The sequence below is a fragment of the Onychomys torridus genome, chromosome 11, assembly GCF_903995425.1.
Source record: "Onychomys torridus chromosome 11, mOncTor1.1, whole genome shotgun sequence".
NCBI lineage: Eukaryota > Metazoa > Chordata > Mammalia > Rodentia > Cricetidae > Onychomys > Onychomys torridus.
In genome coordinates, this window is record NC_050453.1 from 30,731,153 (window position 1) to 30,744,085 (window position 12,933).

The 12,933-nt window shown below is 37.3% G+C and overlaps 1 protein-coding gene across 4 annotated transcripts in view; it reads right to left on the reverse strand.

The window, feature by feature from the left end:
• Kifap3 (kinesin associated protein 3) overlaps positions 1–12,933 on the reverse strand; it is a 133,598-nt gene that overhangs the window by 44,570 nt on the left and 76,095 nt on the right. For all 4 annotated transcript variants that reach the window (XM_036202184.1, XM_036202186.1, XM_036202185.1 and 1 more), the window contains exons 16-17: positions 11,904–12,002; positions 8,431–8,516 (exon numbers count right to left, since the gene is read on the reverse strand). In XM_036202184.1, coding sequence (XP_036058077.1) covers positions 8,431–8,516; positions 11,904–12,002 — 185 coding nt within the window. The remainder of the gene's footprint in view (positions 1–8,430; positions 8,517–11,903; positions 12,003–12,933) is intronic.

Sequence of the window (12,933 nt, forward strand, 5' to 3'; positions counted from 1 at the left end):
AGTTGCTGAAAATCTAAGAGTTATCTTATTCAATGAAACAAATTAAACTCAAATCTCTATTGAGAGTGTACTTAGCAAGCTAAGCAGGGCCCTGTTTGTTTTTTTTTTTATTGTAGGAGTGTTCAAGAGCATATTTTTGGATAATGAAATAAGAAGTAAAGCAATTGCCATCCATCATTATTGTTCTATAGGACTAAAAATGTGAGAATTTTAGACATAGGGAACTTTACAACCCAGGTCCCTGTCCCCACAAACACACAACTTTCCCCTTCTTTATACATTCTGTCTTCTGCTTCACTGAAAATCAATGAAATGCCTTATATTCTGACAGATTATCATTCTGTAACCCTAGCCAGTCTTCCATGGGCTTCTCAGGAATCTCAGGAATATACTTTAAAAGCCATAGTAAAATTATCCTTTCTCTGTATCTTACAGTCTGAGTTAACATACATTAATAATGTGATGTGGTATGATACAAAGGACACTCAGGTAGCAGTCAAGAGACCCAGATCCCAATCACACTTCTGCAGCTAAGTGAAGTATATGTCTTGCTAAGAGATATTTTAGTTTCAGTCTCAGGTTTTTTCACTTGTAAAAAATACAAATTTAGGCGTTTCTTAAGTGCTAACACTTTGTAAAGAAAACCCTATAATAAATATTTTTTACTTCATAAAGGTATTAGAGGATTATCCCAAAGAACTAAGTGCTGGCAGTAAACAGCCTGGTAACTTCAAATGAGTAGAGTGAAAAATTAACAAACTCAGCATATTAACAGCAATTCCCTATGACATCGCTCTGTGATTCCTAATGCTTTTCATGCCTACTCTCCATGCCACACCAGGAAACCGCCATGAGAACTGAGGCGGTTGAGTCACAGCGAGGACATCTCATCCAGCTCCATCAGCCTTTGGAGGAATGCTCCAGGAGACTTCTCCTCACTGCTGAAATGCATTTTTCATGAGGAGTGTATCACTGGGTTCTTCCTTCTGTTTCGATTTTATCCTGAATTTAAAGGAAACATGCTTTGCCTTTTATTTTCTTCTCGGTCTCTGACATTAGGATCTTAGGCACTCAGGTTCCATAAACTCAAACGTGTCATGAAAGACTCATGGTTTGATTTTATGTGGAATGTGCCCTCCTTTTTGAAGTTCTGCATCCCATTGTTTACATCTAACCACTGAAGCATTCTGAAGGCTTACCCAGTCTATTATCAGAGTCTGGGCACTACCAGGGAAATTCTTGTCACTGGCTTCTGTCACCTGGTATCTGATTAACACACTCTAGGATAACACAGAGCTACACAGATCTGCTTTGTGTCCTGGAGCAATTGAGAAGAAACAGATTTTTTTCCTTCTTTAATCTGGCAGCCCCTAATTGAGACTGTAATATAGTTTATTTAATAAAATTTTTCATACTAAATTAAAACAAGTCTAGGGTAGTCCAGTTTTTTGTTAAGGCTAAGTAGCTCCAAAAAAGAGGTTTCTTATAATTTAAAAATATTTTTGCAATAATACACACAAACACACACACACACAAACACACACACACACACACACACACACACACACACACATATATAGTAAATATACATTTAATAAAATTGTTGGTTTTTATGTGTATATTTCTAAACATGATTATCTCTAGTATGGACCTTTACATAGTCTGGACTGAGGCAAATTTTAAAGCAGACCTTTAGGTACAATATTCTCCTCAGACAAACTTTTTTTAAAGTACTGGGAAGACTAACCTGTACAATAGCATTTCAAATATGCCACTTTAAACCTTAGAGTAAAATACATAGCTAAATGAACTTCAATTAGGAAATCATGATTTTTTCTCTGTTATGCTTTGTTTGGGTTTCAAGACCAACTGTGGTCACTCAAATGAAAAATAAAATAAAGTAAGATATGTAAGAATCAGGGACGGAATATACAAACATTTATGTATATGTATTTTCTTTTGTTTGTTTAATTTCTAACAAGCTGGAAAAATATCCTAAATTTCTGCTTTTGCTTATGTGATACAATAATGAACTACAAAAGAGGGCCGACCAAATATTTGGCATTATGTATAATTTCATTGCATAGAATTAGGAAAATTTTTTAAAAAATGTGCTTAGACTGATAAATAAAAAATTATCATCTCTGTAACCAATCAAGAACCAGATCTAGCTGTTTGGCAAGATAATTTTACAAGTTCTATCAACAATTCATTGAACAGTCTCTGCTCTGTGTCTACAAGTTACATGCCAATGAAAAGTGCGGGGAAGGCTGGGGAGATGCCTCAGGGGTGAAAGGCATACTCCTCAGTTGTGAGAGCCCAATTTCAGACTCCCAGAACCAACATAAAGCTGAGCCACTGCATGCCTCTGCTAACCCAGTGCTCCCCCAGCAAGATGGGAGGCAGACTCGGGACAAGACCCAGAAGTCCATAGGCTAGTTAGTGAAGCATGTGATGCAATGCATAACAGATACCCTGTTCTCAGAGAAGGCAGGAAGTGAGGACCAGCAATAAGGTTATCCTAACCAACACAGGTACCCCCACTTACACACACACACACACACACACACACACACACACACACGCACACGCTCACGCACATGCACACGCACACGCACACGGGGGAGGGGAGGTAAAGGGAGATTGGGTTTTAAAAGTTGACTTATCATCTACCCATTTTGTTCAATTATTAAGCATTCTGTGCTTTTTGAATGCCTGATTTCTAGTCCTAACCTAGTAATTTTTTTCTCTGTAACTTTAAGTATAGTCAGAAACATTTTTAGTGTTCTCATTGGTAGCAAGATTATTAAACAAACCAGCTTCTCTGATAGGCTTTCCTAGAAATCTTTGTGAGGAATGTTAATAATGTATAGAGACTGCATTTATATCTTTATTAGTTTATCTCATTTATTTATTTTTGAATATTATAGTTTATCTCATTTAAGTATGTCTGCCCTATTCAATATAAATTTTTCTGTATTTATAATAATACCTTACTTTTCTAATATAATACTAGAGCTGGGTATTAATTTGATTATTAAAACACATTCATTCTGTCCATGATCATAATCAGTTACAGAAAAAGAAAGAACTACCATATGAAATCTCAGTGGCCCAAGCATGTTAGTATGAAAGCACATACCAGGACACTGGTGGTTAGAAAGATTGAGACACTAGTATTGTAGCAGAGGACATAATTATACCTTTGTTGTATACTATGAAACAGGTACAGGACATGTATTGAAGGGCCATGTCACACTATTGTTCTGGGATGACTAGCTCCCATGTTCAGATAATAGATCTCAGTGCTCTCCAGGGTCTAGACTGTAAACTTCGATACTTAAGGGCTTTGCACTGCTCAGTTCTGTATGCCAGTATACCTTAGTGTCTGGCATACACTATGTACACAATAAATATGTCTTAAAAGTACAACAACCTAGGCATGTCTGAAGAGGGATTTGTTTGCCAGTTTGAGAGGATTTTTTTTTTTCTTTTTTTCAAGACAGGGTTTCTCCGTGTAGTTTTGGTTCCTGTCCTGGATCTTGCTCTGTAGACCAGGCTGGCCTCGGACTCACAGAGATCTGCCTGGCTCTGCCTCCTGAATGCTGGGATTAAAGGTGTGTGCCACCACCACCAAGCTTGAGAGGAATTTTTAAGGTTCTGAAATACTTCACACGAAGTTGAGGAAATACTAAGGACACAGTGTAACTGAGTTTTAGAAGCCCTGTAGACAGGTGTGGAGATTCTCTTCTTTCATGATTCCCAAGGCCCAGAGCCTTAAGATGTTAGAAGTCCAAGTACCTATGTTCTCTCATATGGCCTCCCTGCTCACCCTACAGTGGCACCATCCAAGCCTCTCTAAGCTACAAGCAACCTCACAACAACTTACTGCTACCACCAGAGAGATTGCAGTATGCGTATGTAACCCTCTTCAGTTCACAAAGGACCATCACACATCTGTTTGAATTCATGAGTCCAGGCCTCCGGCCCAACTACATTAAACAAATCATCACTATAATAGTATTTGCAAAATATTGCAAAATTTGGGGATCAAACACTTTACTGAAGATGGCATTTTCCCCTAAGGCATTCAGAGTTTAATTTTTGTTACTGTTATTCCATGTTATCTATCTTGAGTGGTAAAGAAATTTTTTCTTAAATATAAATGGCCTTCAGCTATCAACAGAGCCACACATTGTTATTTTAAATTATGATGTAGTAGTTAATTGCAGGAAAAGAGAATCTAGCAGTGGAAGTATCGTCAAAGGCCATCCACTCCTGTCACAGGTGGGTTTCTTTGTTAAGTCCTCACAGAATACATTACTTAGCACTGCCAGAGATCTGACAGTATCTCTGAGATCTTTCTTTAGTGCTTCGCCGTCTTTGGGTTCCCCATCAATGCTTCTCTTGCTTCAAATGATGCCATGCTCCTATTCCTTCATTTCTGACATAGATGTAGCATGGACAGTTTGCATCCTCTATTGTGATCAGTAATTGTGCCGGGCCTCAAAGAACCAAAGCCTGGCAGCTTTTGTGCAGGTGGAACAATGCATTAAGACGGCTTGCTGCAGATTACTGTGGATGAGGGGCAGGAGGCCTGTGAGAGCCAGAGACGGTGGTGGCTACAGGGACACAATAGCACAGCTGTGCATGTGTGCTCAAAGGCTTGTGACAGCATACACAGACCTGCAAGAGTTCAGGTCAGTCCACACGCCAGCATGGGGAGGGGAACCAACCCCATTGTTAACTGAGAAGCTACAGATTAAGGACAGCAGGGGCACATTTGGTCCACTAAGGGTGTGGCCTAAGTGGTCTAACACACTGAGCGGATGGCCCCAAACCTTAGAGTATATAGGCAGGTACTAATGAGACTTGGTGGGTTTTAAGAAAGTGAATGAGGAGACAAAATTAGGTTGGTATGAAGTAGGGGGTGGATCTGGGAGGAGATGAAAAAGTCAGTCCAATGGGAATATGATCAAAACAAAATGCATTAAATTCTCAAATAATAAAAGTTAAAAGAAGATGCTTTGCTCCTCAAATTTCTCTCAAACAAGGATGCTCAGAAAACTGGCAGTATAATTTTGGTCTGAGATTAACTTAAAAATTGAGTCTAAATTAAAGTAAGTTATAAAATCAGACCATGAATCATCTACCAAGGTATTTCCACAGTAGAAAATGCAATTTCCTCTTTTATGATTTAAAGGTCCTAAAAAAGGTTTTCAGTTAATTGTTCTATTTTGTTAATTGCCATAGCATGATACTTTTAAAAATTGCAAATTCATCCATTCTGTGGGATAAGTTCAAGTATACACTATGAACACTAATATATCTGTACAAAGTACATATTCAGAATAACTTTGGATTAATTAAAAAAAACAGGTTACCTTCTTATGATACTTAAAAATCAAAATGAAAGCAAGTAACATAGTTATTAGTTGTCCCAAGGAAGGGAAATATTGGTCCCAATAATTTATGTATAAATTCCTCAACTAGGTCTGAGTATTGGTTCAGACTAGGCATAAAACACCCGATAATCATGTGCTAAGTATATTTGAGCATTTTCTCTAGTCCTCACAGCAAGTCCCTAGGGGTCAGAGATGTCCCTGCAACCTGAGTGGTTACAATCTTAAGTGGTTTACTGAGATTATTTATCTTATCTGTTAAAAAATCAGATGAATTATAGACATAACAGATCAAGTTTCCATTTTCTGAAAGTCAAAGATTGAATTATGATCAGCGTATCTCCCTAAGTGAGGAAAAGCATGTTTTTAGAGTCTTCTATAAGTCTCTACTGTCTACTAAAGGTGAACCTTATAGTTTAATGGCAGACAGGTAAAACAGATTTGTTTTTAGTAGAACAAGGCTTGTTTCCATACCGCCGTGCCTTTCCATTGGCTCTGCTGGATTTCACTTCTAAGAAACACAACCTGTATATGAGCCAGTTGAACAGTACAGTAGGGCTTCCTAATTACACGAATCATCCACATGTGAGTATTATCTTTAAATACTTTAGTCTATTTAAAAAGTAAGTTACTCAAATGGAAGTTTTCTAATGTGAACAGACAATTACCATATGACATCATATCAAATACTGATTTTGTACATTCAGTACAGAGAGACACATAGAAATCAAGTGAAATAATTTCTTTAAATACTTGTTTGGATTTCTTTTTATACTAACTTGAAAGTGATCTGATGGCATTGTAGGGAGCCATACAAACATGGCATGCTGTTATAAAAGCTTAATTTTACTGATTCTTCTTTGAAGTTTTCAAGACAAGAAAGATCTTTACAATAATTATCTGGCAGTGTTTTTCTTTGTTGCTTTAAATTTTAATGCTGACTAGAATTTATAAGTCTCTCCAGGGAGGAAGGGATCACCAATAAAATGAAGGCTGAAAATGCTCAATGGACTTAGAAAAATGAATGTCCTTTTTAAAAAAATGAGTATTTCAATACAGTAGTGGAAACAGAAGTCAAGATAAACATAAATTTAATGGAGGAAGTGAGGGAATAAGGTAACATATAGACCTTAAGAAAACACCAACACAAAACTTCTGGCTACAGAAAAGAAGAGAGGCTTTAGTGTCTAGGAAGGAGAAGGAGGCACCTCTAAGTATAAGACAAGGAAGTCAACTCATTGTATATTTAACAGCAATAAAATATTTTACCCTATAGCACATTCATATTTGTGCCAAATATTTTTACATTAAGCCAGATTATTGCCAGGTGGTGCTGGCACAGGCCTTTAATCCCAGCACTAGGAAGGCAGAGGCTGGTGGATCTCTGTGAGTTTGAGGCCAGCCTCATCTACAGAGTGAGTTCCAGGACAGCCAGGGCTGTTACACAGAGAAATCCTGTCTCAAAAGAAGACTGATGTTATCTTTAGAGCTACCACTCTTTTCCATTCTAAAACAAAATGCCTAATATGCCAGTCTAAACATATCTTCCATTTCTCAACAGGGGGAAGCTGGAGAACATGAAAGTAATGCCCAATACTGACAGCTCATGGTTGTCCTCACTGTTTTAACAGAATCACACGTGGAACTTTATGATGCTCCTTATTCTTATCATACGTGTTTTATATATACAACATTGTGATATATTTGAAAATGGTATATATACCATTAAATTTTCCCCTAAGATTATTAAATATTTTGTTTATTAGCTCCATGGCCATTTATATCAAGATATGATATATTGGTAAAAATTTCTCTCTTTCTCTCTCTCTTCCTCCTCCTCTCTCTCTCCCTCCCTCCCTCCTCCTCTCTCTCTCTCTCTCTCTCTATCTATATATATATATATATATATATATATATGTATGTATATATGAATGTATATGTACTCATATGTATATATATACACATTCACATATATATACTCACACACATATATGAGAAATCTATCTATCGTTTCTCTATTCTGACTTAGATCAAAGCTAAAACACTGTATCAATTTAATTCAAAACCACTGTGAGGTAGTCTAATCTGAAAAAAAGCTAGCATCAAATAATTTCTAAAATAAAATCTGGGAAATTAACAAGAAAATTCCTGCTGTTAATTGTCTACTTCACAATGAAATCACTAACAGAAATGTTAACTCAGTTTATTTTCAATGAACTGATTCTTTAAAAAAAGTTTATTGATTTGTTTAAAGAGGTTGTTAAGCTCCCCAAAGTACTGAATAAGCTACAATCGAGAAACTTTTAAAACATGGCAGAACTGCAGTTCTCAGAAGGTGGCAAGCGGGCTCCATCAGTGGTATAGAGTGGAGGTTAAAAACCTTCAAACCCATGGCCCATCCTAGCTTAAGGCTCAGGTCCCAGAAGAACTCTATAGCAGCATCCTAAGTTTTGGAGAAAAATCTTTAGGATCAGCCAGTTTTCAAGCTAAGATGTAGAACATCCATCTACACATGTATACTTTAAAATACCTCAGGACCAACAATAACTAACATGAAGACATTTTATTTTTTATTTTTTGAGACAGGGTTTTCTGTGTAGATTTGCGCCTTTCCTGGAACTCGCTTGGTAGCCCAGGCTGGCCTTGAACTCACAGAAGACATTTGTATTTTCTCATTCTTAAGTACCTTACAAAATGAGTCTATGTATATAACAAAAATGATCAAATAACTAAAAAATTGTTTACATGAAATTTGATTCATTTTACAGACACTGACATCAATTTCCCTTATTATACTTTTCTAAAAGTAAAGTGATTCTGGGATGGCACAGAGATCAGCCTGAGTTCTGTAATTATGTACAAACCTCTCTAAAGAGCCTAGGGTTAAGAGTTGATGGTCAAAAGACCTACACAGAATTTTCTAGCTCTTAACAGAATACAAAGTTGTGTTAGCACTCAATAGTTCAAATAGGTTTACAATGTCTTCTCTTTCACAAAATCAAATGGGTTTTGTAGAGAGAATACTTACCGCAATAATATCTAATGTGTTATCGCAGACTTTCCGGATTTCATTATTCTTATCATGCATCAGGTCTATGAGATATGCTGGAGCTTCTGAATGAAAGTGGTTAAAGAAAATGAATTCAGACTGTAGCTCTTCAGTTATAAAAAATTTATACACACCATATGGCAGCATTCACATTCATGCATGCATACAGACACACACACACACACACACACACACACACACACACACACACACACACACACACTTCTGTCAGAAAGGGCTATAGTTGCTTTCTTGATCTGTTATGCCCATGGTATTTGGGAAAGTGAATAAGAGCAAATAATGAATCAGTCAAATCTCATAAAGTTACTATAGTAAGAAGAAGAAAATTGGAGACATAATAAGTCATTTTAAACAAGATAAGGCATTTTAAAATAGAGGAATTTAAGGAAATAGCAAAATATATGTGACATACATAAATCAGAATTAGAAAACCCAAAGAAACAAAATAGTTCAATAAAGAACATGAAATAGAAAATGAACATAAAATTAAACACAATAGACTCCTAAGAGAAGTACAAGGCAGTAAGACAACTTACATATAAAAACTAAATGGATTAAAAAGGTTAGAAAATTTAAAACACAATAAGGATAGGCAAGGGTTTAGGAAGAGAGCTCACAGTAGAGAGTCTTGCAAACTTGAGAAAATAAACTCATTTCCTAGAAACTACATTTAAAAAAGTGGGTGTGGAGGTGTGAGCTTGTAATCTCTGTGCTGAGAAGGAGGTAGGTGAACCCTAGCAATCACTGGCCGGTCAGCCTAGTCTACTTGCTGAGCTCCAGACTACTGAGAGGCCCTGTGTGAAAACAGTAAGGTAATAGTTCCTGAGGAGTAACAGCTGAGGTCATCCTCTGGCTCCACACACAGGTGGCACATTTCCTTGCAGATACATGTACCTGCACACACAGGAACAAGTACACATAATACACACAGTAAATACAAAATCGATAACAAACTGTACATTCAAATCCCTGAGAAGAAATCTAAAGCAACTGATATGATAAATAATAAAAACTAAGGTTCAAGAGAACTTTCCTGGGGCAGCGGTAAAAGGGGCAAGTTTATATGTGAAAAGCAGATTTGTAAAATCTGACTGAGGATTCTAAATCTAATTCTAGTAAAACAAATTGATGCTAAAGAAAGTAAACATTCTTTTAGTTTTCTAACCAAAACACCAAGTCACTTCTAGGACAAAGGAAACTAAATAGTTCTCAGAATTAGGATAGAAAATACTCTATGGAGCTCTCCTTGGAAGCAATTCTAGATGGATGACAATACCTTTAAATTGCTGAAGGAAATAACTGTCAACCTGGAATTCTATATTATGCTAAATTATTATTATTAAAATAACAAGCTAGTTATTTTCAGATAATCCTATTTTATTGTTTATATATAATATTACTTCATATAAAAATCCTCATTTTAAGTGGGAGTTAATTCAAAAGAATAGCAAAATAAAATACAAGCAAAGATAGGAACAAGAAAACAGAACAATATACAATTTTTAGGTAAGCACTGGTTTTTAAAAGGCAATAATTAAAATGCTAAGTTGTATAGAAATCTATTACTTTGTAACACACACGCATGCATGCACTCACACACAAATTTGAAGAGATTCTCTGGGCATCTATACCATGTGCTTCTAGAGGCAGTGAGTTACTAAACAAAATCCCCAGGGCCAAGGGTGGGCTACCTCCTGTCTGTTATTGGTCAGGGAGAGAGACTATGGAGGCCTCCAAAACGATGCATGCTCTTGTCATTACGGTTGGCTGTCCACAAAACCCAGATGATGAGACCTTACTGCTGAGACAAAACACAACTTGAGCTAATAGAGAAGTGGCAATTGAGCTGGGAAGCATCTCCTTGCTGGCCAGCCTTCCAAGTGCCAGAAGGTGACATGATAGCTGCCAGGAGAGAAGAGCTATCAACGGGCTTACCTCTGTCTAAACCCTATGAACTACAAAATCAACTTGCCAGGCAAGATGTGCCCACCTGTGCAATAGTGCCCTGACTGTTATGGGGGTAACCAAAGAGTGTCTTCTTGGGTTTGAGGCCTGCTCCACAGGAGGGAATCCATGCCAGACACTGTAAACTCAGTAAAAAATCCATGCCTGGGAGAATTATAGGCCCTAGGGAAAACTGACTACTGTTGTTTAGCTAATTGATAAAGCATCAAACTGCCTCCTAATTATCTATGTTTATACACATAGTTAAATGCTATTCTCAGCCTCTATAAGTGAAGCCCCTCTCTAATACTCACAAAAAATCCTTAAGACGAAATAGGTTGTCTTTCAAATTAGTCCCCTAGCAACATATGGCTGTCATTCTGCTTTATGCAGTGGCTTTTCATGAATAATTTTTTTATGGGCTAGAGAAACACCTTAGTCTTTAAAGGCTACAGCTCACTACCAAAACTTTAAAAATAATTTTATATTTCTTACGTGTCCCAAAAATTTGAGTGAGGGTGAATTCAAAATTAATGGACTAATTGATTTTGTGGAGGAGATTTCAAGACAGCATAGTGTTCAGGCTCAGAAATCTCCCTCTGGCTCCTGTTAGCTGGGTGTTTTGAAGCACAAGGCAAAGACGTGACAAAGGTGCAGACTGACCGTTAAAGGAGTAGGTGTGTGACTGAGCTTAAGGCAAAGAGGCTGTGGGTTTTAAGGAGGTCAATACCACAAGAAAAAGTGATTTCCAGTCAGACAACAGAATGACAGGAAAGGAGCTTTGAAGACGTTTCTACAGACTCCATCACAGGGTCTACAGTGCAAAGCTAAGACTCTCCTCTGGAAACAGCAAGCTCCAGGGCACCTCCTGAAAAAACTAAAAGCTGCCCATGCACCCAGAGACTGCTGTACCACCAGTGCACTCAGGGAGGTTGTGTACCCCGGTACTGGCCACATGGAGTGAGGATTTATGGGCTTATGGAAGACTGTACCAAGGTTCCAGAGAAAGTCCTTGAAGGCAAGCAGGGTGGCGATATGTTGGATTTCCCACAGGAAGCCCCCATGAGGCTTCTGCATGAAGCTATGAGAGTAAAGTTGAAATGGCGACCCTGAGGGTGTTGGGATAGCAAGGATGCTTCAGGCACTAGCAGGCCATGTGCCTCTCACATACAGTCTAACCATCAGTTCCTAGGCTGTTCTTAGTGTGCTGAATTTGTTCTGTGCTCTGTGAGGTGAAGTGGAGTTTACACTGGTGGTGTGCCAGCATTCACAAAGGTTCTGATTCTGGACTACTGCAGGTTTCAGATGTTCTTTTACTCCCATACTGATTTCAGCTAAACAATTCCCACAGAGAAGAGATTCCCATCTAAATTCATTTCAATGTCTGCTGTTTTCTACAGTATTTCAACATTTGAAAGAAAACACCAAAAATGAATGTTTCTACAATTGTAAATTATTGTTATATATTTTAAACCTTGAAAGGATACGTGTTTCCTTGATTATGACATCTCTTGTGGCCTGATGGAAAACCATCTGGTAGAAGACATAAATTATCTGACACACAAATTCATCATCCTCTTGCTGAGCTGAAAGGAAACAGAAGCTTCCATGACAGAATTCTCTCTTTCCACACTGATCTCAAACATTTGGGAAACAGAGTGATGGGGACAGACAGACAAATAACAGCACTTGAGGCCCCACCTCCCCCGCCCCATGTTGACTTCACACAGGAAGGACATTTAAAAATGACACCTTCTAAAGTGTAAGGCCTTATTAGAATTGGACTAGGGGGTAGAATGTGGCTCAGTGGTGGAGCACTTGCCTAGTATTTGTGACAACCTGGGTTTGATCACCAGAAACACAGGAAAAGAAAAAGAAAAAGAAAATGGACTGTTGTAAAAAGATGTTTGTTTAACAATATCCACAAAGTTAAACTTTATATTGGCATAAAAGAGGTATTTTGTTTCAATCCAATTATTATAATAAAATGCTACCATAAGGCTAATTATAAATATTTACATTTTATGCTAATAATGGTGACTAATAAATGTTTAGTATTAAAAACTTGTAATTTAATATAATTACTTATAGAAATCTCACTGAAATGTGATTTATTGATAGAGTATTGCTATCAACTCCTGGCAGCAGTTCAATGACATGTTATAAACATATTTCCTGGTAACCATAGTGTCTACTTAGCCATGTGAACTAAACTATGGGCCTCTTCAGGTCTAATCTGCCTGAGATGATTTGCATCACTAATTTCCTAAATAAATCATTCCTATAAACCATTCTCTTTCCAGATAGGGTCTGCTCTAGACTAAACACTGAAAATGTACATAATTCTTTTTCCCTGTATAGATCTTAAAATCATACATATATCTCCCTGTGGTAAGCTCGTATTAGAGACTATCTAAACACAGTAAAACTCTGAGCTGCTGTCAACTCACTTTGAATATCTCAGCACTCTCAATTAAATTACAGTAGAACATTCTAAGACATGGGTCATTTTCTAAC